The sequence below is a fragment of the Acanthopagrus latus genome, chromosome 5 (genome assembly GCF_904848185.1).
Source record: "Acanthopagrus latus isolate v.2019 chromosome 5, fAcaLat1.1, whole genome shotgun sequence".
Classification (NCBI taxonomy): domain Eukaryota; kingdom Metazoa; phylum Chordata; class Actinopteri; order Spariformes; family Sparidae; genus Acanthopagrus; species Acanthopagrus latus.
The window spans coordinates 2,184,483-2,211,928 of NC_051043.1; the positions used below are offsets into that span (position 1 = coordinate 2,184,483).

Sequence of the window (27,446 nt, forward strand, 5' to 3'; positions counted from 1 at the left end):
CTAAAAATCCCAAGTCCTGTCCTGTTTGTCCCGAAAAGTGGTAGTTATATATTTAAAAAAGGAACAAGCTTTAATGAGGGGCGGGTAGAGCAGGTCCCTGGTTCAAGTCTCGGTTCCCAGCAGGGCTGAGCTGCAGTGTCCTTGAGCGAGATGCTGAACCCCACATTGCTCATCAGTGAGGGCCCTGCGATGAGCTGGCGACTTGTCCAGGGAGTATCCTGCCCTCGCCCTGAGACAAGGCTGGGATTGGCTCCAGCAGCAACACCCCACGACCCCATGGAAAGGGATAAGCGGCTACGGTCAATGACATGACATGACATGACAAGCTTTAATGAAAGCTGTCTATATGCTGTGAGACATGATTTAATAAGGCAATGATGCTGAGGAACTTGGAACTGCTGATGTCATGACACAGTCATATTGAACGTGTTGTGTATTAAAGAGAGCTGCCAAATTTTCACGAATAATTAATAAAATAACAAAGTTACATGCAACAGTTTCCAGAGAGGAATAAGCTCATTATATGGACTTTTTGAGGTAAACATCACTGTTCTTCATTGCTGCTCTAGAATTATGTACTTATGTTGAAATATGTGTTACTTGGAATCATGTTTTGAATTTATTCCTTTAAGAGATAAAAGTGAAGTTGCAGACTCAATGACAGCGGCGGTGTAGCTACACACCGCAGGCACAGAGAAGGAGCTAACTGATGGCTCGTGCTGGCAGATGTGATTGGCAGGTTTATGAAGGTAACTTAAATTATGTCAAATATTATTTTGTTTTAAACATATTTATGAGCAGATCTGACTATTTTTTCTTTGATATGCTCTAATGATTTGATATGTATTCATGTATAGTTATGGAATAAGGTGTTTAGTGTGCTTTAGGTGCTTAGGCATACTTTTTTCACATTATTCTACTTTAAATCATATCACATCATCATCATAAATCACATTATGTTGCCTTAAGTACACAAAGGTGGGGCAGTGGGTGACTTCTCCAATACAGCAGTGCAGTGATGTGTGAGACGTCAAGTATGTATGCTTCTGAAAGTCCTGCTGCTTGAGTATACACATGCTTTTGACTTTGGTCTTACCATTTTTGATCCGATTTGATCTGTACCACATATTGGAAAGTCTTGCTGACTTTTGCCAAAGTTTGCTTTAAACAGAATGCTCTGATTTACAAAAATAACTCACTAAGACATACTGTGTTTGATTCAGTATAGGACTGATACATGTTTAAATATGAAAAACACTGAGGCTTCAGTAACCATTGGTGGGGTATACTTCAAATCTATGAGGAAGGGTGAAAGAATAAAAAACACAATTAAATATTCTGAGAGCAAAATTCTTTATATTTATCATTTAGTAGTAGTGGAGTATACGTCCACATTAGGCACTGAATGAACAGCAATATCCATCTGCAAAATCAAGTGTAACTTCCATGTCATCTGCTGGCACATTACTGTCACCACCTGGTTGTCATGTGCAGCTACAACACACATACACAGGCACACTGTCATTAGATACATGCTGTACATACATAGGCACAGTGTCATAAAATACATATTGTACAAACATATGCACACTGTCATATGATACATAGTGTACATACATAGGCACATTGTCATACAATACATACTGTACATACATAGGCACACTGTCATACGATACATACTGTATATACATGGGCACACTATGAATAAATAGGCACACTAATCCGATATATATGCTGCAGGTTATTCTGTAATGTCTTTATTATGTGAAGCTCTTTGTATTATGCTGTAGTAGTGCAATGTAGGGAGCTGATCTTTTATGTTGTTTTATAAACACTATGTTTGCTGGCTTCATGTACTAGACTGCACATGTGGACAGCAAACATATCAGGCACTTACCAACGAACAAGTACAATGGCAGTAAAACTGATGTATTTCCAAATAGTCTTTGGTGTAAACTGCATATTCTGAGAATACAGCATGTCATGTAGTCACCTGTAGGAAGGACCTACAGTAGTTAAATTGACATAACTTTTTCGGCACTCAGGATAAAGAAGTTAAAGCACTGTGAGTGCCGCAGTAAATGTCTGGTCAGTCACTGACTTCAGGGAGAGTTGCTTCCTCTCTGGTAAGACTGAAATGCAAACTGCATGTGACAGAAGTCGCAACATACATACTTTTAAGGCTGCAGCTAAGAGTTATTTTAATTATCTGTTACAGCTGTTTGATCAAATAACAACAGACAAATAATCTACTGTTTAATAATCTACAACTGTTTTATTGATCAATGGCTTGAGTCCATTATCAAGCATAAAGTGCCAAACACTCAGCTTCTTGTTGATGATGATTTGCTGCATTTTTGCGTCATGTAGAAAAATATAGTTCCACAGACCACACAGGTCAAACATCTCTGATGTTACTGTAACCTGATCATCTTTGGGTTTTGGACTGTTGATCAGATTAAGCAAGCAAAGTGAAGACTTCACTTTGGACTCCGGTAAAACTGTGATGGTAATTATTTACTGTTTTCTAACATTTTATAGATTTTTGATCAACTGATTTGTCTATAAAATGTGGCAAAATTGGCAATTGGTTAAATATCCCATCACTTTTTCTATCCAACCAAAACCTAAAACACAAAGATATTCAATTCACAATGATATCAAAGAGGATAAAGCAGCAAATTCGCATATTTGAAAACAGGTTTCAGCATATTTTGTTTTTAATCCTGTAAAAAATTGAAAATTCAACTGATTGAAGTTTTCATCGATTGATCCACTAATTACTTAAGAGCAATCTTTCTTTACCATCTAAAAGTGACCGAGTTGTTAAATTCCCTGACAGTCCCTTAAAAATGAAAATGAACAGGAAATAAATCAGCAATTCTTTTGATAACCAAATATTATTTCGTTTTCAGCTTCTCAATTATGAGGATATCTTTGCTTTCTGGAGACCATAATCTGAATATTTTAGGGTTTGGAGTGTTGGTGAGATAAAACAAGACACTTCATGTCATGTCTACTTGTAAACACATGGAGAATGTCAGGCTGTGGGTATTGAGGTATGTGTGTTCAGATGTTATTTTCAAAATATATCAATAAAGAAATTATATTAAATAGAGTCAACTATGAAATTGTGGTGGGCATTTCTCTGAAATGCATTATGTAATCAAGAAAATAATCCAAAATTAATTGCAGTCTTTCATTTAATGTGTCAATGGTTTCTCTGAACTAATCATTTAGTCTATTTAAATGAGTGATTATTGTCTATTTCCTAGAGCCTGATCATGGTTGTTTACTAACTGCATTTTTCATCCAACCAACTGTCCAAACCTCAAATATATTAAGTTTATGATTAAATTAAAGTTACAGTCTCACATCTTAGAAGCTGGTACCGACACATTTCCTGCATTATTGCCTGAGGTCTGACTTGGTTCCCAACCTTTAGGGTTGTGACCCTAAAAATAAGACTGTGCCTTCTCACATGTGACAGGTTGCATAAGTCTGAGTGTCTATAGCTGTTTTAACCTGCATCTGACTTTTGCCCACAGGTGACAGACAGTTTGTTTATATGGGCATTTATAGGTACACACCTTTATGTGTAGAGAGTAATGTAACCTTGGCTGATTCATTTGAATGTCTTTAGATCTTCATAGAGGAAAATTTGAGAAATAAGAGAAAGGGAAATCTTATCGGTGTAGCAGAAATGTGTTGAATAAGCAAAATGGGATTCAGCCACTGTTTATTTTAGTAACTCCACCTGTGCTTTTGTTATCATTACATGTCAAAATGTCTATGTCCGGTCTCATTAGCTCAGTAGGTGGCCTGGACCAGTTAGAAGCCAGTGCCTTAAAGGACTGATTGATAATCAAAACTGTTGTCAATTATTTTTTTGCTGTTTGACAAATTGATTGAGTTCAAGTTTCCTGATAATTAACAGACAATACTTTCTTTCCATAACTGTTTATGTTTATGTATAACTAGATTAATAGTACTATTCAACTAAAAGTTGCATCCCCAACCCCTTCAACCTGAACACCCCCATGGCTGTGTGTCACATGGCTTTCTTTCCTGCACGCAAATTGTTTATTTCATTATGTGAAACTTTGTTTCAAGCTCTCGTGCTTAGTAATGTTTGCTGTCAGCAGCTCCTATAGCCTTTAGAGAAGTCTTGCCAACTGTGCAACAGCTCTGATGGATTGAAGCCGTTAACAATGACCAGTTTGGCAAAAGTGCACCTGTCGTACTTCAGCTTTCTGATTTCAAACAGGTTCCTGAGAGTCAGCAGGCTGCGGGAATACACAGGCTCCACACCCAGCACACGCAGACACAGCCCTATGTAGACATCCTCCAGGGGGATTACCTGGACAAACCTGGATGCCCAGGAGATCCTGGAGGCCAGGTCTGCAGAGAAGACATAGCCAGCTCCAGACACATACCGAGGGAAGCTCTCCTCGGGATACAACTCCTCTGACACGTGCCACTTGCTGTTAGCTTCCCTCCTCGGTCTGCCATCAGCTATCACGGACCCTGTGATGAAGCCCTGCCTGGGGGAGCTCCTCAGGCGTCTGATGAGGTAGAAGACATTCACAAAGATGTCAGAGTCCACCTTCATGGCGTAGGAGGCATTTGGACAGTGGACTGCCAGCCAGTTCATCATCATCATGGTCTTGATAGTCAGGTTCTTGTAACTGTCCTGGAAGTTCATCTGGATGATGTCTGCATGTTTCCTACTCTCTTCCTCCAGCGCGTCCTGGATGCTTGACACCTGGCCCCCCTCAGGAAGCCCCACGAAGAACAGAGTGAGGCTGTCCTGACTTGGAGCACCCCAGGTTTTCCTGACAGCCTCTCTTGCTGCTGCTTCCAGAGGAGCAACTGGGACCATAAAAACCAGGAAAGGTTTACTGTCCTTGCATACGGCAGGCTGGTTGAGAATATACTGGTATGTCTCAGGGGATATGAGCCTGTACTCCTCGGCGGACAGGGGGCTCGGCTTTGACGGGTGTTTACCCAGTGATACGCTTAAAATCTGAGCAGACAGGACGAACACAGCTGAAACCGCGAGTAACTTCACTAACCTCCACGAATAAGTTATCCTCATTGCGTCAGTGTCCTGTTCACTCTGTCGTCCCGGTCTAGCTCCGACATGAAAGAGTAAAAACAAGGAAGTCACACAGCATTCCTGTCCGGAGGCCGGTGGCCACTCCCAGCAGGAAAAACCAGGAAATGGATAGCTGCCAAAGACGGCGAGTGCTACGGTATCGACTGAGCCCAACCAAAGAGAGGCAGGTCTGCATCAAGAGACTGTCAGAGCCTCGTCGTGATTGGTGGACTTTACACATTTATGACAGAAGGTGGGACTTAACACTGCATAGTAATTATTATTATTGTTATTCTCGGGCGCAACAATCATTAGATATTAGGCTAATTAGTATTTTTTCCCAAGATTCAGTCTGCGGTCAATTTAAATAACACAGTAAGAAATACTACTACTACTACTAATGATGATGATGATAATAATAGTAATAGTTATCTCATATAATTGGTTCTGAATGTGTAAACATCAGCTTTATTGTGTGGCCTTCAGTTAAAGCCATTTTAATTGTTTTTGTGTTGCTCTACAAGTGTCGTATTGTGAATATGTAAATAATAAATGCACACAATAAATACAACCTGCAATTTAAGTGTAATATCCTGACATTTACCTGGCAGTTCCTCTAAATTTACGGTCTGTTTTGTTACGCAAATATAATTCTCACTGGTTATTACTGGAAGCCTATTAAATGTACAGCTCTGTTTACCACCACTGTATCCCATGGGCCCCCAGTAGGCCTACTAACAAAAAACTCTTTTCTTTTGTTAGTCCTTTCCTCTGAAATATCCCATAGGTACCAAGCAGCTTAAATGCTTGCAGTTAATTTTTTTTTTTTTCATTCCTTGCAAATGACCAATTGTTACTCCCTTGTTCTGCTGTACCTACATTTAAGTACGCTACCATAGAAACCCGTACAAGGTTATGTGCTGATTTGTACGACCACACTACACTGTAAACTTAGACATTATCAATCACAGCCTGTATTATACTGTGTTTCCAACATTTCCAACACATCGGGGTCATTGCCACTGCACTCATCTCCATTTTCAAATCCTTCAGCTTACTTCCACCGGTACTCTGTTCACAAAGTGGTTCAAGCTGGGCTGGATCTGAACAGAGACATGCAGGCACAGGGGCCTCTTTGCCACTAGGGGGGTGAGGCAGAACATCAGATGCCTGCATTAAATAACATTTATAATGATGATGATGATGATAAATATGTATATATTTTTTTTTCTATCTAAAATCTATTTTGAAATGATTATATATGTTTTAATGTATCAATTAGTTTCTCCTGCCTACGTTAGTGAGGAGAAATTTCCCATTAAAACATCCAAATCTGAGTGAGAATATACACATATTCAGTGTATTAACGAACAGTGGCTTACCTGCTTTAGGGGGCAGAAAAAATGTAAGTTAATAGGTAAGTTTTTGGGTGGCACAAAGGAGTAATGATTAAATAAAAAGGTATTTTTGTTTACAGTGACTAATTTATGGCTAATTACTTTGTCAAGGAGGTTATTTTTTCACCTGTTGGTTGCTCTGGACAGACTTCCTGGAAACATGGATGGAGGATGGCTTTTCCGTCCAGTATGGATACCATTAACTTTTGGCGTCGATCCATATGAAGGGACAGACCCAGGTTGCCAGGTAGGGCATTTTTATACATTTCTGTTTTCTCAGGGTATAAATAAATAAATAAAAAATTGTACGTATTTAGGTGGCTGATATCTATGAGTGAGTACGATTTAATGCAAAATAAGGTAACATATGGTTAACATATTTCACTTTCAACAAACAATGAAACTATTTATTAAGCATCTGTTTTTGGTAAGTTTTACATAATGTTTTTCATCTATAAACATTATTTGGATGGCCTGTAAGTTAGTTAAGTTATGCTGAGAGCTGATGTCATCAAATACAGGCAGCTTCCTTTTAAATGAACTGTTTTATTGTAATACAGTTTACAGAGCCACAGTTTACCCAGTTATAAACAAACAAAACAATAAAAACAAACTTAATTTACGCAGGCATTCATAAGATGGTCAGTGGTTTAGTAGTATGTTTTGAGCATCAACATTTTTTGCATGAACCACACATGACATTCTCTTGTTCCACATGTATGCACTGTATTCACATTTTTCAAAAAGAAAGGGAAAAAAATGTAATCACCGCATTTCATCTGCGTTTCATTATATACTGAATAACAGGTCCTGCCTCGGATTCATAAAACAAACAAAACAAATTGAAAAACATCAGCTTTCTTTTCTCTGTTCTTTAGCTTTTTAAAACACAATATTGTGGCTATGGCATGATGCCTTCAGGGGCTCACATGATGAATGGAAACATTGCCACCCATGTGGGCATGGAACTTTTTGTCTTTTCATTTCAATTTTTATCACAACAGATTATATTGTGGGAGATGGGGGAACCTGGGGAGTATAAAGTGACACTGAGACCAGTTTAGTCGCACAAAGACAAACAAATGGCAAGTTAAATGAAGATATGAGACATCTGAGCAGTGCCATCTGAGGAATTTCCCTTATTCTTATATTTCAATCAGATGTTTTCATGTACAGTACAAGGAATAACATGTCTAGGATAATCCAGTTGAATGATCACTGTATTATCAGTTTTTGAAAAGAAGCCCTGAACCTAAACAAGACCACATAATACTATAAACAACTTGTCCTTTCTGTTAAACTCTAAATGTGGCTTGGACGTGAAATAGCGAATTGTATTAATTACTGTACACAACATAATGCCCAAGCTGAACACTAGCCTCCTCACAAATGCTACAACACAAGAGAAAGGATCAGAATCGGGTGAGACGGAGTTGTTTTTGCTCTCTTTGGTGCGTGAGTAGAATCTGTGTGGGCTTGATTTAAGTCCAGTCTTTTTTTTTTTTTTACATGCAAGTTGATTTCCACACTGGCAGCATTTCCACCGCCGTATCACAGGGGAAGGGGGTTATGGAGTCGAGGCTGATCTGTAAGCCAATGAGAGGAGGGAAGGTGTGTTGGTTTTGCGTGGAGGCAGAAAGTGGGGCTCTTGGCAGTGGCTTTGGTTGCTGCAGGTTGTGTGGGTGTGGGAGTTGAGGTGGTTTATGGGACGTCCAGAGTGAGTAGGAGCAGTGTTGTTGTTGTTGTTGGTGGTGGTGGTGATGGCGGTGGATCATTTATGATCTTTTTCTCCTCCCCTCCAGGTTTCTAAAGTTGGATGGCCTGATCTTCATCTCGGCAAACTCAATTGAGTGCTCGTGGCCTTTCCAGTGGAACCAGTTTACACCCTGGAGAGGAAGAGATGGACAAATGATGTTAGTTAAAGTAGAACTTGATATATGGAGGCACTTAGCCATGTTCCTGACACAGATCATAGTATAGTCAAAGCTGTCAACTAAAAGTTAAATATTGGACTATTCATGAAACTCAAAATTATGTCCAATGTCGGTGTTTCTTTGCTGGGCACACACACTCCCTGTACGATTTAGTCCAAACAACCCTCAATGAGTTGACCGTTGCTGCTTCATATGGGATCCTTTTTTTTTTTTTTTTTACATTTTCATTTATTATTTGTATTTTACAACAACAGCTTGACTTTATCCCAGTGGCTTTATGCAGGTTAGGTTACAAGTTCATGTAATACTCATATTTATTCAATATTCATCATGCTATGCGGGGTTGAGATGAAGTCTGAACCAGTGGTGTCAAGCCCCCCTAAATTCAGTATTAATATAATTAGTGAGCTCCAGCCCCCAGCTAACAGCAGAAAGTCCCATGCAAGTAATGAACCAAGTGCTCCTGTTTGACAGATAAAAACCTAGCTTGCACACTATAGACGATCTCTGCGCACGTCTCACCTTTGTTGTTTCACGGTCAAAAGTCACATTCCAGCTCTAAAAGAACGCTGCTACTTAGCTGGCTAGTTAGTCTGAAATGCATTGTGAAGGCCCTGACGGTTTATAGAGTTAAGTGCGCACTCTTTTTACCGTATACTATCTTTGGTGTGACTTCCTTCTGGTGCATCAGCTGTGTGTCTCACTTTACGCATGGATGCACAAAGTGAAACAGGAGCTGAGCTCATTCACCTATGATTATCATCAGTGGATAATAATAATAATAATAATAATAATAATAATAATAATAATAATAATACACTAATAATAATCACTCCACCAGCCCTATTGACCTTGGAATTTTATGGAACTCAGTATGAATATGAAATATGAAACATTGGTGCTTATTGGTGACTTATTTAACTTGAGCTTTTATTGAGAAGAGTAATGGTTAGAATATATATGTATGTATATATATATATATATTAGCCTGGCCCAAATGTTTTCAAGACTGCAAATTGAAACTGCAGGTATGCTTCATCGTAATATTTGCAGCCTGGAAGCGGAGTGACATGTGTCCCCTCTCTAGTGTGATTGCAGGCTAGGATGTTGCGCGAGGCTACTGAGAGACTGACGGCCTGTGAGTGCTTTCGGACGGAGGAGGGAGGGGAGGGACCCACGGCAGCACCTGCTGCTCATTGAGCACAGGGACAAAAGTCTCCAATGACACCAGTAAAAGTCGCTAGATTTGTCGCTAGTCACTTTCGACGAAAAAAGTCGCCAGGAGAATGATTTGTTTGTGTGTTATAATAGTCCAGCCACCCCCAAGAAGAGTGTCCGCACTCCCCCAGGGGGGCAGGACCTACCAGTTGAGAACCACTGTTCTCACTGAAACAATAATACTAAATTATTTCTCAGTCTTTGTTAGCTGTTTGTGAAATTTTGTGCTTGCATGCTACATTCGCTCACATCCTGTGCATCTCTTGGGGGATAAACCTCCCCTGTCCTTAAAACCTAGTGGCACCCCTGGTCTGAACAAGTGACCCTTGAGTCTTTTGCGTAAGATGGTGAGTGATTCTGCTGTAATGACATTGGTCGGGGCTTCATTCCACCACTGAGCTGCCAGAACAGAGAAGAGGCGAGACTTTGCTGAGCAGGCTCTGTTTGCTCTCAGCGATGGCGCTACCAGCCGGCCAGCTGATGTTGTAGAGTGAAGTGCTCATGTTGGCACGTGTGGTGCAACAAGGACCCTCAGTGACCCCTGGAAGCCCTCAGGACTTTTTAAATCACTCTACATACTCTGCATACTGTAACTGTATTATGAGATGTGCTGTATTCTGTTCATACTGTACCTTGCTGTGACTGTTATCTCCATATCGTCCCATGAGGTTGACACGGTGGCAATTTTTATACCAGAATGCTCCCTTATAGGACAGGGCACAATTGGTAACAGCAATGTCATTGTCATGGTCATAAGTGGAGAATGGACGACCGTGGTGGTAGGTCATAGAGTCACCTAAGAAGTCACACAACAGAGAGAGCACAATGAATGTTAGTGACGAATAAGGCAACAGATCCCCCATAAATTAAAACAATACAAACAACAAGAAAGAAAAACTGCATTTTATACAATATCATTTAATTAAAAAAAAAACTGCTTCACTCTGAAACCTATGAAACAAATTCTCTGTTCACTTCAGATGATGGTCCCTGAAACTTGTCTGTCTTAACTATTGAAACATTTGAATAATAAAATTCTGTTTTAATCCCAATGGTTTTACATTTGATAAAAGCAATGACCAGCTGTTTTAGGGAAATGACTGAGCCTTTTCTTGCACAAATACATATGAAACAATATATTTTTGAGCCCTTTTAAAAGATCTTTATATGACTTCAGGAAGAAATAATATGTTTTGTGCCTGTGGGCCCCCAAAATGTGAAGTCGAAATGCAGGATAAAGTCAGCTTCACCTGCTGTTCCACTGTATCCTCCTACGTGGACTTTGTAGCGGGTCCGAGGTTCAGAGACAGAGAACTTGTCGTACTGAGCGTAGGCTGTTTCTCCCTTGTCTCTCAGGTCGACTCGCAGCTCATACTGACCACCAGCTGTGATCTTATGAAGGTTTGAAAGACCTGAGTGAGAGATAGTACATAAGATGGACGAACAGCATCAATAACAATTCAGTGATAGCTTTGGTATGATAGGATTATCAGGTGATATGTTGTTTTACATGACCAAACACAATAGAAAAACATTTAATAAATTAGACGAGAAGGAGGCTGATAAATCTATTCAAGCCTCAGAGCTGATCTATTTTCACAGTCAAAATATGTATGCCGGTGTGAAATTCTTCTTTAAAAAGTAATGATGACAACAGCCAAAACAACAATTACAATGTGACATAGAAAAAAAAGCACAACAGTATTGTTAAGCAAGGGGCTGGGGTGGAAAACACTTCATTAACATGTGTAATGTACATACAGTTATAACTGCAAGGGCATAAGTAACAAAGTTATTTTAAGCCAAGCCCCAATATTAACCCAAAACCTAATCGGGTAGTTTTCTTGCCTAAATTTAACCAAAACTGTGAGTGTACAATGAAGGTCTGGTCTGCCTGTCACTGCTACTCTGCAACTGTCATGTTATTTTGGAAACAGTGATATATGCCATTCAGGGAGATATGAACAATGGACATTTACAGGTATTAGGTTATGACACTGTGTTGTATTGACATATATGTGTGTGTGCTAGAAATTACCCAGCCAGAATTCATCATTCATATCACCGAAGCCAGCCGTGTAATTCTTCCAGTTGCGGAAAAACTCAAGTTTACCACTCTGGCGTCTGAGGAAAACCTGGACAGAGAAAGACAGTAAGAAATGGATAATGTAAGATTTATTGATCACAAGACATTCCTCAAAACCCCTAGAATGGACAGATTGATTTTGAGATTTCCAAAAAAAAAATCCAAAAGACTTATGAAAAATATCCTGGTGATTTTCTTGACAATGTATGAGTTTATGAAAACTGAATATACACAGAGGTTCAGCAGAATAGTGATGAAAATCGTACAATTATCTGTTAAGTCTTTATATTAAAGACAAATTCACTTATTTGGGAGAGTTAAGTTTCAAGAAACGTTTTCATTCATTTGAAGTTGCGTTTCCAGCCATCTTGCTAAGTGAAATACTGTTTAAACCAGCTGGTCTCTAATTTGTCTGTCGTCTGTCATTTTGGTGCCGAGCAGGTAGTTAGGTAGCTTCTCTGACAAAAACAGCTGCCTGCTTGAAACTATGGTGATGACAGCTGTAAACCTACACAAAAACCAGACAATAAGCTGAAAGACATCAGGCATGCTCCACAGAGCTAAGGGGAGCTGCAGAGTTCCTGGTCATAGTCATTAGTTAAAATCAAATAATGTGACTTTAAATACTGATACATATTGAGCATGCACTGTCTCTCTCTGTTAGCCGGTTACTTACAATCCATCCACCACCGTCAGTGTTCATGTCGCAGTAGACCTGGACTGGCTGGCTCTCATCTCCACCCAGATAGATGGTGTACAGGCCTGATGAGGTGTCGCCATTCAGCAGGGCCTGGGAGCAGTCCCTGGGGTGTCTGTATAGCACACCAGCTATACACAAGCACAACAGATTATATAATGGAATAATCAGCAAAGTGGACTGTAACAAGGGAAATAAGATTTCAAATATTGAATTCCTTATATTGCTAATGTGGAAGCCTAGCTTAGGGTTTTATGAATCAAGGTGAAATGAATAAAGCACATGATGCTTAGTGTGCAGAGGGAGAGGCAGGTTCCTAATTTGTTTGTTTTTTACTCAGCATACGTTGGGGGTCACGCATAAATCAGTTGATTGTCCTAATAAACGACTATACAGCTGCTACTAATACCGAAGTAGAGTAAAAAATTACAGACTTAATAAACTGATAAATGCCGCTTCTGCTTTGCACAGACAGGACCCTTATCTTAACCATTTAGCTTATCTTTATGGTTCATGTCTTATTAATTTGAAATTATTTGCCTATGCTGCTTTGTAAAACATATGAATGTCTGAAAAACACATTCATCCTTGCTTGTGAATGACTGAGCCGGTCGTGGACACCCCACTCATACCCAGTCATGATACTATCACCTGCTACCAATGAACCTGTTTACCTGTGAAATGTTCCAAACAGGTGTTTTTGGAGCATTCCACAACTTTCACAGTCGGCTCTCACTCCTGTTTTAACAGGTTTTGAACATGTTGTTGGTATCACATTCAGAATAGGCATTGGTTTTCAAAAAATAAAGAAGTTCATTAAATATATTGTCTTTGTACTGTTTCCAATTGAGAATTCTTCAAAAAGGCTTAGAGAATAATCACAGCATCCAACTTTTTATGAATCAGGGTTGTATTCAGTACATGGTGAAATGTGTTGCAACAGAGACACAGACCACCGAGACTGTGATCTGTCCACTCACTGGTGGTGAAGATAGTAGTGATGACTCTGCTCCTCTTAGGACCAGCGATGGCCTGCAGCTTGACTGAATACTGTGTGGAGGCGCTGAGCTGAGCCATGTTATAAGAGACAGCAGTGGGACTCAGGACCACCTCCTGAAGGGGGAAACATGTTCAGACATTTTATTCTCCAACACAATTCATAGATTTAATGTATAACTGACGGCGCAGAGCAGCATTAGTGGCATTGTGGTGCTACTTTTACCCGGATGGTGCCTTCTGCAGACTCGAAGCTGAGGATGTATCCGGTAATGTCAGCGCGAGGCGGCTTCCAGCTCAGCATGCCACTCTCTGTTTGGATGTTACTGGCTGTCAGGTCATGAGGGGCATCCACATCTAGAAACACAACTGCCTTTTCAGTAACTGGATCAGCCCCTTGTTGCGATGTCATTTAGGTTTAAATGAATCTTTCATTCACATATTTGTACTTGACCTCTCTACAGTCAAGCAGCACTGCTGGTAAGGTACAAAAAACAAACACCAGTACATCAGCACAGGATTCTTTATCAAACTAGCTCCTCCTCTTGGTTATCTCTGATCTAGATATTTTTTGTGCAATATTTCAACTCACCCAATTTGTGCATTTTCTTTTCTCTGTGCAGTTTCATGTGCTATATTCTACTGTTGTTGTAAACATTGTGTTTAATTATTACCTTTAGTCAGTACTGTCTACACTGTGGTTATAGGGTAGTACGAGACACATGTCTCTATTTCTCTCTATACTGTTTTATTTTTATTCTAGAGGGAGCATCTGTAAGGTGCCCAATAAAGTATTTCTGAAGCAAACATAATTTACTTCTGTTTCAGATCAGCACAGAGTTTGTAGTTCCAATGAAAAGACTTAAAGGGAAACTCTCACCAAACAGCAACCTAGGCTTTATTTATGAATGTATATGAGACAAACCTTTGTGTAAAAGCAAAATAATGATGAAAGAGACACTTTTAAGATTTACCATAGTTTTGTTTTTGGGGCAAGAGTCTACTATAAAGAAGGTTTTCGAACAACTCACGTCAGCAGCTGTATCTTCGGCACGCCGCTGTCATGGCAGACGAAAAGTGTCGATCCCCGACCTAACAGGCAGGCTTGAGGAGCGGTCCGCCATTACTCTCCTTCCTGTTAGGATGCACTCGAAGATCGATACTTTTTGTCTGCCATGACGGCGTTGTGTCGAAGATACCGTGAGCTAACGTGAATTGTCCATAAATCTTCTTTCTAGTAAACTCTGTGTACACAATGTTTTCATGTTCATGTGTAGAGACCCTGGTGATACTATGAGCAAAGTTGTGTCAAAAATTAACTCAACTGAAAATGAGCTTGGCCAAAAACGAAACTAAAGTAAATCTTAAAAGTGCCTCTTTCGTTGTAATTATACTTTTACACAAAGGTCTCATACACACTGACGAATAAAGCCTAGGTTGTTTTTTGGTGAGGATTTCAGTTTAACTGTACTTATGATGATCATGTTGATTAAGTTTGGTTCAATAAATCAATCAGTTAAGCTGTCAGGATAGAAACAAATCAGTCAAATCATCACAGGAATACATTCTCACCAGTGGTGAACTCAGTTGTCGTGGCTGCGCTCTTGGCCAAGTCCCTCACAGCATAGACCTTCACAGTGTAGTGTGTGGCTGGCGTCAGAGAGCTCATCTCAAACTCTACAACATTTCCTGAAACACGCTCCATCACTGGAGTCACTGGAGCAACACAAACAGGCCGTTAGTACATTAAGGACAGACATGTGGGGCAAACAGGGTTTGGACGGATGTATCAAACAAATATGACTCTTTATTTAAAACAGAATATTGGAACACTGCTCACGTTGTTTCACTCAGATATGTTCGAAATTCGTCCCTCCCCTCTGGAAAACTTTCTTTGAAAACTTGATTTTCTTTGCACACCTGAACTTGTGCTTTGCAGTAAGTAGCAATTCTCATTAGTTCTTCAGTAAAAGGCAGTGATGACTATCTAATGATATTCATTGTTTTTGTTTTCACTGTCATGATTCCACAATGAACAGTCAGAGAAGAACGATTGTGTTGTGTATTAGATTTTATGTAGATTAGAGCTGGGAATCTCTAGTCCCGTCACCATTCTATTTGATTTGTGCGAATTCAGAGGGCTGTGATGAGATTATAAAACAATTATAGATGCATCGAAATTTTTGATATATATACTTTGCATGATTTCTTTTTCCTCACTGTGTGACTGCTCGCTACTTTAAAACATAGCGTAGCATAATTGTTACCTGCGTTCATCATCACTGTCACAGAGGAAATCGGGTGGCATCTAAGGATCAGTTTTCCCCTATCCCCAGTGTCCATGCATGTGTATGCACTAAATACCTGAGTCTGCACTATAGGTGATGACATAGCCATCGACAGTAGCAATGGCAGGCTGCCAGAGCAGCAGAGCTTCTGTGTCGGTGATGTTGACCGCGGTCAGACCACGGGGCTTATCCAGCGCTATAACACACACACAAACAGACACAGAATCAGTGTGAGTTGACCATACTCAAATATATCCATATGCACAGAGTTGACAACTGTCCACTTTTAGGCATGCTGCTGCTTGAACACACATGACTTTAAACGTGTTTGTTAGGAAACGTTGAATCAAACAGAGTCACAGATTAATTTTAGCCAACTAGTTGCTACTTACACTCCATTAAAGTTCAGTGAAGCTGTTTTAGGTAATCAGTGCTATGAAACTGAATGTTCTTAGTGATTGTTGTAATGGTAGACTGTAGTTATAAAAACTGCCAAATTCAGGCAAAACATTCATTTTTATCTCTAGCCTTCACATAATGAATGTGCCTGCGTGCTAGTTCCACAGAAGTCTTACCTGTGGTGACGCTGTCTGAACCAGGTTCACTTTCCCTTTGACCCTTGACAGCGACAACAGTGACCTCATACGTGACCCCGGGGGTCAAGTTGTACAGCACAGTTTGAGACTCTGAGCCATCCACTGTCAGTGTCTTAGCATTGCCTGAGAGTCAGAAAAATGCATCTCATTAGGGGAAATAAAGTTAAGATAATAGAAGCACAGCTGAAGTTGTAGTTGGTTAGATCCACTATTGTCAAACTATGGTATGTGTGTCCCTGCAGTGCTATGTGGTCATAATCCCAGAAATATTATGAGACAACAAAATAAGTTAATTTAAAGACATATAGCACTATGAAAATACATCAGAATTTAAAAGGAAAATACTTAAAATGAAATGTAACTTAACATTTTGTCCTGTAATATTTTTGTTTCAGCCTGCTACATAGTCACACTCATGTACAATTAATCACAAGCCAAACTCAAGCTGCCACAGCAAGATGGTAAAGTGAGGTAAAATGAAAGGATCACAAACACTCATGTGGCTCCCAGTTGGGATACCTGGAGGATAAGTGCCGGAGGAGGATAACATTTCGAGCCGCCCTGTTGAAACTGAAGTTGAGGACATTGAACTGAGCATAAGTGCTTGTGGCTACTTAAGCAGCACTGTTGTAGTGTTAACAGCATCTGCTAACATTATAAGCAGAGGGAAGGAGATGTGACTCAACCTCTGGCATGATAGTGGTGGCTGAGGAGCCTTGTATTTTCTGGGGTGGTGCACAGTGTGGTCACTAGGGGGCAGAATTGGATTGTCAATCCCGATGGCTGATGAAGGATTGAAGTTTTTTATTTTCAGTTTTTTAGAAAATGTTTTGTTGGCCTTTTTTATGGCTTTATTGATAAGACAGCTCAGGCATGAAAGGAAACAGATGTGGGGGTGAAAGGTCAGCAGGTTGAAAACAAACCCTGGCCCGCTGCTCATTCTGATGATTAAAAAAAAAAAGCTGAATATCAGTTCTGATATCTGATCAGTCTACCCACAGTATACAGTAAATACATACAAGTAAGTATATGTTCAATTTACTTTTATTTGCATTTTAAAAATCATCTAACAACAGATATTTAAGACTTTTATTAAAGTACTGTTCATACTGATGACAATAGCTTTACCTTTACTTAAGTGTGACTTCTGGGTAGATTTAACTTTTTTAAAGTGATATCAAAATCGCATTGTTGGTAGGAGTCTAAATATGCATGTAAACGAAACCTTTTTTTTCTGGATATAAACAGGGATGAAGGTAAAACTATTAGACCAAAGCTTTTGGGAGGATAAATCTTTATTTTAAAAATGCTTAAGTTCCTTCCTTTTTTCAAGTTCAATCAACTTACCTCCGTGAGCAGGCACATAAGTGACCTTGTAGCTGTCCACTCGAGCTCTTGGAATCACCCAGTGAACAGTGGCAGAGGTGTCAGTGACATCAGAGAAGCGGATTCCCTTGGGTGGACCCAGGTCTGGCACACGAGGGACAGAAACAGCAGACAGGGGCAAAACACACAAAAATACAAAGTTTAGTCAACATGTGTGCTGCCTTCTTAGACAGGTTATGACTGGACAGCATGTGTGTCACCAGTCATCAATGAACCCACAACATGGAGCAACTCTGGTTAGTACTTTCAGCTTCAGGATTAAGCAGCAGACACTCACTGGAGCCAGGACAGTTCCACCACTGACAGGCACTCGTTTTAGGAAAGAGCAAGAAACAGTGTGAAAGAGAGAGCGAGGTAGATGGACAAAGGGGGCCCGAGGAAGCCTGGGCTCATGGAGGGACCCTTCCCAGCTAACAGCAGGCCATAGTATCTTGCGTGACAGAGCTGAGGAGATTAACTTGCCCACATTTCATGGCAACACAAAAGGGAAACATGCGCCACGAAACCCAAGAGTAAAGCTTGACCCCCAGGAAGGACAGGGGACACGGATAACTGTAACACCCATTTCTATAAGTTGCAACTTTTCTTGAGGTTCAATTTTTAAATTCACGTTGAGTTAATGCCATGTTTAGGGTCAGGTAAGGTTCAGCCCCTTGCTTACGGTTAGAAATAGGGCATGTTTTGGAGTAAAATACCAGTTCTTGTTTTTGTCATATTTATGACTGTCCAATCATCTGTTCAACATGACATGACACATGCTATAGAAGTGTCAGTATGGTATGTAGCCTCTGATATGTACAAATGTGAATGTATCACTGGTTTGCCGAAACATTAACTCAACATTTCATCCTGGCAACTGATATGAGTTTTCAAGGCCTTTTCTGCAGCTGTAATGCTGAGCTTCCTCAAGATAGTTGCTTCATTCCCATCACATGAGACTGAAAACAACAGATTTTTAAGTAAAGGTTGAGTCTGCTCGTGATCCAGTGGCTGTCTAGAGCCCTGTGATCAGCAGTCCAAAAGCATGTGGTCATTCTGAACCCAGAGTGTATTGTCACATTGTGGCATTAAATGCCTCTAAACACCGTGAAATGCCTTGTTATCAGGTTAGTAAGCCGAAGGATTTATGAGCACAGGTATTAATAACCATATCTTCAAGCTGACTACAATGTGGAATGACGTCATAACGTGTCAATTTTGCCTTTTTGGTCACAGCATGAAAATACAGTTATTAATACCTGGGCAAAACACATGGTTGACATGACCGGGGCAGAGTTTCAGTTCGCTGCTCTGACTTTTCACCGTGTACCTGTTCTCACCCCCTCCAGCACAGACTTGGAGCGTCTTCCCAAAATGAGCCCAAAGATTTCAATTTTGTACTCTGTGTCCTCTGTGAGATCTGTGATTGTTGCACTTCGCTCCTCGCCACCCAGCACCTGCTCTCTTGGTTGGCCTGGGCCTTCAGCCTGGCTGACCATTATGACAAAGGTGTCCAAGGCATCCTCTTCAGCCATCCAGGCCAGCTTAAAGCTCTCAGGGGTGACATCCGAGACTAGGAGAGCCTGCACCTCTGGTTCAGCCTCTGAGTGACAGGGGAAAGTCAGTTTTCCTCCTCTGTGGGAAGAGTGCTTTGACATTTGAGGAACATGGCAGTGAAAGAGGGTCTATCAGTCTTTTTGCTAATGGCAGCATTGGAGGTTCAGCATCAGTCAACAAATAAAGAGTTTACAAAGCGAAAAGAGAAGAGTTTTCTTGCAATCTGCCAACAGGGAAGAAGGGGTAAGTTGTGAAGCAAATGAAATTATCCTGCTGATTTCTCTTTAAGATTAGTTAACAAGACCTATTAAGGCCACAGTGGTTAGTAAGACGAAAAAGTGATGTCACAACTGTGACTGTGACTGAAATTCATCCCCACAAAACCTCATTAAAACATTATTAAAATATTTATTCAGAATTCAAACTGATGTTTGTACGAGCTAGAAGTCTTGAATGAGTCCGTCTTTAATCGCAAATGGGAGAATTTTGAATTCAGGGCAAATGATGACTGAGTCAAAGAACGTCAGAGACTCTAAAGGTTCCATGTTGTGGTGGCTAACTGTCAGCAAAAGTAGCAATGCAGGAGACTGGGGTTTTTGTCCCATTGGAGTCAAGTTAATTTATTAAATTTAAACTTAGCTGTGATATTACTTTTGCCTCTTGGATGCATGATGCTGCTTAATGTACACTGTATACACATTTAGCACTATAACTGTAAAAGCATGTTCGTGGTTACGTCATATTTTGGCAATGCTGTGCAGCTGACAACTATGTAATGTCCGGATGCTGGCACAACTTCCGTATTGGAACATGAACCACAACAGGACAACTTGATTGGCAAACAGTGGTCATACCATGTCTCAATGTTTGCTGGGTTAATATGCTGGTATGTTCAGGTCTTTGCCTGTTTATGCAAAAAAGAAAAACGTAATAAAAATAGGATTGGCTCTGGAAATAATCCACAATTAAACAAATCACATGATCCTTAAAATTCAATCAAAGCTTATCTTTTGAAAAAGTGACAGATCACTCTTGTGCATTTCCAAGAGATTAAAAATAAAGAGGCTTTGTCAAACAATAGCGGTTTTTATTTCTCACTGTATAGTGTAGACTGATCCATGTGCATAAAAATGGGAGTGTGTGCATGTGGTGCTATAAGAGCTGGTAGTTAAACAGTCATTTGAAGCAGCTAATAAAGGCAGTGATAGGAAAAGAGGCTGAGAGACAGCAGGACCATACAGCTGGAGAAAGGCTCTCTTTTTCCAGAGGATGAGTCCACTGAAGCTAATTAGCCAGGGAAACTTCCGGCAGCAGCAGATGGATACATGGATTCGACAGAGCTTTTAAAGCAGCCTGGATAGGGGCTGATATAAGTGGACTCAAAAAAGCCTCAATAAAGCCCAGCGCCACTGCTCATTAAAACACTACACCAAATGTGAGGGTCTCAGGGGTCCTTGAACTAGCCTGAAACCCTTTTTTTTTATTGTGAGGGAAAACACATTGAGGCATTTGTTGTGAGAAGAAGTGGTGGAAATGAGAAGCAGCGCAGACAAATCCCAGGGAGCTGTCACTCTTCATTAGCCGCCAGGCAGCTTTAGCTGGTCAGTGTAAGAGAGGGAGGGCCACATCCATCAGCTAACATGTGGTAGCTTGCTACCGATTTCACCCCGCCACCGCTCCTACCCCTCTAGCCCATATCCCTCCACACACCCCCCCCCCCACAAGACCTGAGTGAGCACAATCCCTGCTCACAAAAGGGAGCCTGTTCTTGGAGGAGGTACGTGCCGGCGCCAGCCAACCTGCTGAAAAGCGGTCTGCAAGCAGAAGCCCAGAACTCGTTCCAGTCTTGCCTGATAGTCTAACTTTACGAGTGTAGCTTGTGGTCATATGAATTACAACTGAGTGGAGCTTGTTCCGGGCACTGTCTACATCTCTTTGTGGTTCCATCAGTCATTTGTTGTATAAAACTCCCTCTCTGTTAATAAGAGGTTCCTCACACCCTTTTCAAAAGAGGACTTTATTTTAGCAGCGATGTCTCTCTCCAGTAGACCGATGCCGACCACCGTGCAAAACATAATCAAATTAGTCAGCACTTGTATTCACAAGTTGGAATGTTTTATGGATAAAGCAATGCTAATGAAAAATGCTAAGATAGTTAAAACAGCTATTAGCATGCAGACAATGGGCAGTGTTGAGCGCATGCCATATTCTGCATGGCCCCAGAAGTCCCTGGCACCCTAGCACCAGAGCCCAGGGGCAATTGCAGCATGAGAATGAAGAGCAGTCCAGCTTGGGAAACTGGGGATGCATACAGAAAAGAGGCCTCACACAAACTGACAAAGGCGCCTCAGGGTTTTTTTTTGTTGTTGTTGTTGTTGTTTTTTTTTTTGCCCTCTGTCAGTCCTCCCATCTTTCTTCCACTTGACTGATCCTCATCAGTTAAATGCTGAATGATAATGTCAGTGGTGGTGGCTGAAATAAAAAAAAAAAGATCAACCAACCTCAAACTGCTTATTTTTTTTTACTTCTTGTCTCATCAAATTTTTTTTTAAGGATGAGTTACTAAAATTCCGTCATTATCTACTCAACCGTAATTTTGAAGTCCATAAGGCATTTCTGCAGACAGTGTGAACAACTGAAGTAGCTGGGGACTTGTTTTCAATGTCAAAAATCTAAGAAAAACAACAAACATAGAATGGCTTCATATGCTTCCTCTGGTGTAATCCAAGTCTCCAGAAGCACTAAGATCCTTCTTTGGGCCAAAATCCTTACTGTAGCTGATAAGCTAAAAGTGCTCAACTGGTTTGAAGTGGGTGCACGAATGTCACTGCGCCTCACAGGTGAGTCAATAATGACTGAATCTTAATATGTGTGAACTTATCCTCAAAGGTGACATTGAGGATATCGATCTTCAAAATATATTTTGTTTTAATTATGCTTTATTTGTGAAGGTAGAAGATTTTGGTTAAGCTGTTTAAAGCCCATTTATCGGGCACATAATGTTATTTGGAGGATGTTAATCACTGCTAATGCCTGACTGGTGTAATGGATGGGAAACCAGTGCACCTGTTCTGGCCCAGTTACAGCACTCTGACCTTTACCTCTCATTAAAGGCTATGTGTTGGCTGACATCTTAAAGGTGGATTAAATGTGTATCTGCAACTGTGACAGTTTGACTGCTTGTACAGATTAAATGTGTTTTGTGTGGGTGCTGCGGCGCAGTGTTATCCCATTTCAGAGTCCCTGCATCAAAGGAAGGCATATGTGCATGATGGATGGCTGATGATGGTTGAGGTATGGAGATTTGGATCGCGCGTGCTGTCTGAATGACAAGGAGATTTTATTTACGCCATGAGGAATAACTTCCACCACACTGGTTGATAGGTGTGTTGTCTTCATACATCTTTTTAAAATGTACTTCCAAGGCTGAAAGTAAACAGTTTGTGCTCAGACAATGAGAGCAGAGTTGTTGCCAACAAGCCTCCATCCCTACAGATACAGTATCAAGATTCCAGTCACAAAGATTTGTCAAATTAAGTTTTTTATGTAAAAGATGCCAGCCTCAGTTAATTATTTTGCCTCTAAGGATCTTGCTTCCAGTTTTGCTGGATCACTTGTTTTTAATATCCTTGCAGCTAATGATGGTGGCAGATTTATTACTTAACAAGGCTGACATTTTTTAAGGCTATGGCGAACTGACAGTGATAATTCTAGTCTTACAGCATAAAAGAAAATGCAAACAGCCGCCCCTGTAACACCCAGCAGGGTCAATGTAAGAAAGTGTTGAAAAGCTGCCCCAGAACTCTTTGAAAAGACAAACACCATGTGTGGGTCCACACAGAGAAAAAAAAAAACACTGGTTAATTCACTGTGTTCAGCAGAAGAAGATGGAAGCAAAGGAAAGAGCGAGGCCCCAACGTTGACGGCGTTGATACCTGTGATGGTGTCAGCAAAGACAGGATCTAAGATGGCCCCCCTGTACAGCCCATACAGATTGGCCCTATACCAGGTGGTGGGGGACAGGCCAGAGATGGTGAGGCTGCGAGCATGGGCGGGCACCGTGTAGTTGTGCCACTCGGCGCCCGTCTCTGCGTCTGTAATCTCAATCAAAAAGGCCTGGAAGGCCCCATCCTCAGCAGACCAGGACAGGAGGAAGCTGTCCCACGATACATCGCTGACAGTGACGTTGGTCACCACAGGCTTCTCCTCCTCTGGGTGATGACAAGCACATCAACATACAGTTACAAGACTGGGGCAGACATACAGCATGAAGACCAAAGGGTAGACTGATACAGCTTTTTCAAAACCAATTCTGCCATATTTTGGACTAAAGCTCAAGTGACTGGGAGCAGACAGCAGATTTTAAAAGTCCAGAATTGGCTAAATATATCAGTCCAACCGTGTAAGACACAAGCACACACAGACCCCATTCGTTCCTTACTTGTAGACAACATAGTTCATTTTGCAACATATAAAACAAACAAGACTGAGCTTGTGCTCAACAGTGAGTCCTCCTTGATAACGTCTACTACAAAAATAGCCCTAACATTTACAATCTCTCATTTGTTTTTCAATCATTTCATTTGGCTGTCTAAAGACAAAAATGACTAAAGGCCTTCATTTAGTATGGAGTGGAAATATTCCTTTATTTCCACTACAAAGAGGGTAAAAAAAAAACAGCCTCATTATCAACAGCTGCCTATAGCCATCTCCTCTATATTTCCATTTAAGTGGGAAGACTTAAAGACAAAAGGCAGCAGGCAGACATGCTGATGCAGCTAGTAACCGTTAATGGCTGTGAATTATCCATTAACATTTGAAGGTGCAGTGTAGCCCAGCCAGAATGGCAGTGGTACACTGTCCACTTCAAACCTATGGGGAGGCCTTGCAGAGCCATGCACAGCAGCCTGTAACTGGATGTTGAAATTAATGCTGAGAGCACCACTAACACAGCTCACTTCATCTGCATTGTATTGAAGTAAAGGCAGATGTTTCAGAATTATTGTTTAATTTCAGCTTCAGTTCTGGTTGGCACATGCAACTAAAGGTGTGTTGAGACTTCATCAAATGGGCTCCTAAAACATCACCCTCTCATTCTGATATCTTACATTTAATGCCCACTCATTTATGTCATACTTGAGTGTATTTTTGTTTGAGGATGAGAGTCAGGCTTCTAATGCAGGCAGTGTCTGTGCTTGGATACAACACTGCACAGATCAGGTTAGCACATGCAGGAGAGTTTTCATGGCTTATGTTCTATGTTTTCCTCTAGAAAGCTAATGCACTATCAACATGAAGTAAGACATACCAACATAGTGCATAAGAAGATAGCAATAGATACATAAAGTGACTGTGTGTGAGTTGTCATGGCTTTTTAAGCCTGGTTTTTGGTGCAGCTGATCAGACCAGCCTGATAAAGAGAAAGCCTGAGGTGGGGTTTGGTTGGATGGGTAATAGACTGGACTTCTTCTCTGGAGACTGAAATTCACGTCTTGTTTATCACCCAGAATTAAGAGTGTATTTGTTTTTAAGTTATGTTACATAAGTCAATTAATGTATGCATGTGGTGTGATGTGATGGACACTAAGTTATGAGACTGAACAAATTATTTAACCCAAAGTATGATTTTTTTGTAACCCTAACAAGTTTTGGTGTCTTAACATAACCAAATTGCAACAGTTTGACAGAAGTCATAAATGTCATAATATGTGAAGATTTTGTCAGCAAAGTTTATTTTGCATGTCTAACCACACATTGCATAAAGAAAGCAGATGCCACACCTTTTCCAGTGGACCCCATGGGACCTTATTTTGATAACACTTTGTATGCTAGTGATGGAGAGAAACAACACTTTTTGATCATGTTTGCCATAAAATACATATGACATTTGTGAATTTAAAAAAAATATATTTTCCAGGTCAAAAACGTCTCAGTTCACAGAGCTAATAAACTCTTCTTTCAAATAACTGCAGTTTTCAGTGTGAATAGATTTATTGTGACTTTCATCTTTTTTCCCACCCTTTCTGTGCCAAACCATCATTTTGGTGACGTGTGTTGAGAGACAATGTAGATTACTGAGCAGTTTAACACAAAACTAGATGTTTTTACTTTGACTCCAAAAACTATATTTCAAATTGACAGACAACGTGTAGTTCATGGCGGACCTCAAACAAGGATAAAACAATCATGTGTCTCTTTCCATTCACTACCATACATAGTTCAAGAGAATGTCCCTTGAGGTCCAACGGAAAGGGCGTGACTTCAGCTCTCTATAGAGTATTAGTGTTGACTCTATTGCAGAGCTTTGACTTTGAGAAGATATCTTGAAGTTGGATATTACATATAGCTGGTAACTAGCCCTTCGCATGCAAAACTGATGCTAGACGGGTAGGTAGAGCATCATAGTTTGAAGCCAGTGAGCTGCTGTATTTCACCAGGTGGGGTTGAGAATGTGTTGGATCAAACATACAACACAGTGCACAGCTGAAATCAGTTCAGTCCTGCCCTGGGTATGTCATGCCGTGTCAAACATGAAGTCAAACATGTTTGTTCAATTTTCGTTTGTATAAATATGGGCACTGAATTTTGGGACTACTGCTGGAGTCATTACCATTTCCATGTCTGCTGGCATTGTTCCCGGTGCTTAACTCTTCCAGTCAGATGATTAGTTTAAATTATGATAATCCCGGCTTTTGTCTCTTGATTTCCCTGTTTTAATTACATCGGTTTGTTCCTACATCTTCCTTTCTACTTTTGAAAGAAGCTGGATTTTTAATAGTACATTTCGGCTTGGTATGGATTCTTAGCTGGTCAGCTAAGCAGCTTTTCAGAAACACTCGATAACAAATTCTTGTAATCCTTGCGATGATTGTCAGGCACAAGTAGAACCCCCCAACCTCTATCAAAATCTTGTCTGACCTCGCTCAACCCCTCCTCTTTATCACGATCCCTCCTGTAAAACGAGTGTGATCTGTGTTTGCACTATGTGTCTAGAGATGATAAAGGCTGCAGATCGGCCCGGCTGTGGATTAGGGGGCTGCTGATTCTGGGAGACAATGTTTTAACAGGAGTCCCAGCATGTGGTCTTTTATCTGACAGACCTACAGTTCATCGTGGTCAAATCGCACAAAACAAGAGGGGAGTGGGGCTCACGCCAACAATTATCACATGAATGAGCACTGTGCAGGGCGAACACATGTCCATTGAACCCCCTACCGCAACCCCACCCTACCCCAAACACACACACACACACACACACACACACACACACACACACACACACACACACACAGTTTCATCTCACTCTTTTTAGCCTCTCAGTCTTTCTATCACACATGACCACACACACAAGTAGACATTAAGAGTAAACATATATACATGCGCAGTCACCCACCCACACACACACACACACACACACACACACACACACATACACACACAGAAGTCTGTGTTCTGTTCTTCTTGGCAGCGGCCATCAAAATGGTTATGGCTCACCATATCGATTGTTGCCCATAACCATGTATTTAATGGGCCCTCGTTGCATAACTGGAGTATTTACTTGTGAAATGTCTGACTTGGAGGCACTGTGACACAGCATCAAAAATATGCCACAATCACCCAGTTTGTCTTTTTCTTTTTGTGGTAAAAAAGAAAAAAAATACAGTGAAAAAGAATAATAATCCCATATGCTATAAATGAGCCTCGGGCTGGGGGTTGGGAAGGGGTACAGACAGAGTGACTTACATTGAGAAGTTAACAATGAATTCAATTCATTGCCTCGGTTTGGCTGCAGTACTGAAGGATAAAAAAATGAACCTGTGGTTAATGAGAACTGGTCTAACCCATGCCACCAGCTACAAACCCCATGGAAACAGTGGGCTTCATTCAGAGAGGCCTCTGTCTCACACACAATTTATAATACACTGAATATCCTGCATCTCACAGTCTCAGTCTCAGCCTAGCAACTATCAGTCAAAGGGAAAACTTCAACACCTCTCTGCTTTGTTTCAAGAGGTCAGCTCACCAAAAGGATGAAAAAAAATCACACTTACGTCTAGTGGTATAAATGCAGATTTATGTGAGTGATCGCTCTCTCGCTCTGAGTCTAAAATATTTTTAAATGACATTCAAAGATGTTCCCTCTGATGGGGTTATTCTGGATAACCCAAAGAACATACAAACAGGTATGTGACAATGTCACCAACAGCCCCAGTG

General features: G+C 40.7%; 2 protein-coding genes across 5 annotated transcripts in view; both read right to left on the minus strand.

The window, feature by feature from the left end:
* Nucleotides 1-1,334: 1,334 nt before the first annotated feature.
* b3galt8 (beta-1,3-galactosyltransferase 8) lies at nucleotides 1,335-5,433 on the minus strand. Its single transcript, XM_037098873.1, has one exon. The coding sequence runs from the start codon at nucleotides 5,096-5,098 to the stop codon at nucleotides 4,139-4,141; it is 960 nt and encodes a 319-aa protein (XP_036954768.1). The 5' UTR covers nucleotides 5,099-5,433; the 3' UTR covers nucleotides 1,335-4,138.
* A 1,594-nt stretch (nucleotides 5,434-7,027) lies between these two features.
* tnc (tenascin C) overlaps nucleotides 7,028-27,446 on the minus strand; it is a 68,286-nt gene continuing 47,867 nt past the window's right edge. For 2 of the 4 annotated variants that reach the window (XM_037098870.1, XM_037098869.1), the window contains exons 11-22: nucleotides 23,168-23,443; nucleotides 17,658-17,780; nucleotides 16,290-16,433; nucleotides 15,791-15,910; nucleotides 14,999-15,142; nucleotides 13,653-13,783; nucleotides 13,411-13,543; nucleotides 12,410-12,561; nucleotides 11,686-11,782; nucleotides 10,898-11,059; nucleotides 10,280-10,443; nucleotides 7,028-8,381 (exon numbers count right to left, since the gene is read on the minus strand). In XM_037098870.1, coding sequence (XP_036954765.1) covers nucleotides 8,271-8,381; nucleotides 10,280-10,443; nucleotides 10,898-11,059; nucleotides 11,686-11,782; nucleotides 12,410-12,561; nucleotides 13,411-13,543; nucleotides 13,653-13,783; nucleotides 14,999-15,142; nucleotides 15,791-15,910; nucleotides 16,290-16,433; nucleotides 17,658-17,780; nucleotides 23,168-23,443 — 1,757 coding nt within the window. In that variant the 3' untranslated portion in view covers nucleotides 7,028-8,270. Of the gene's footprint in view, nucleotides 8,382-10,279; nucleotides 10,444-10,897; nucleotides 11,060-11,685; nucleotides 11,783-12,409; nucleotides 12,562-13,410; nucleotides 13,544-13,652; nucleotides 13,784-14,998; nucleotides 15,143-15,790; nucleotides 15,911-16,289; nucleotides 16,434-17,657; nucleotides 17,781-19,005; nucleotides 19,279-23,167; nucleotides 23,444-27,446 lie in introns of all 4 variants that reach the window. The other 2 variants (XM_037098872.1, XM_037098871.1) reach the window with 2 other exon arrangements.

Bases quoted from the DNA above. Each gene is read 5' to 3' on its own strand.
- b3galt8 (XM_037098873.1), bottom strand. From the start codon at position 5,098: ATGAGGATAACTTATTCGTGGAGGTTAGTGAAGTTACTCGCGGTTTCA.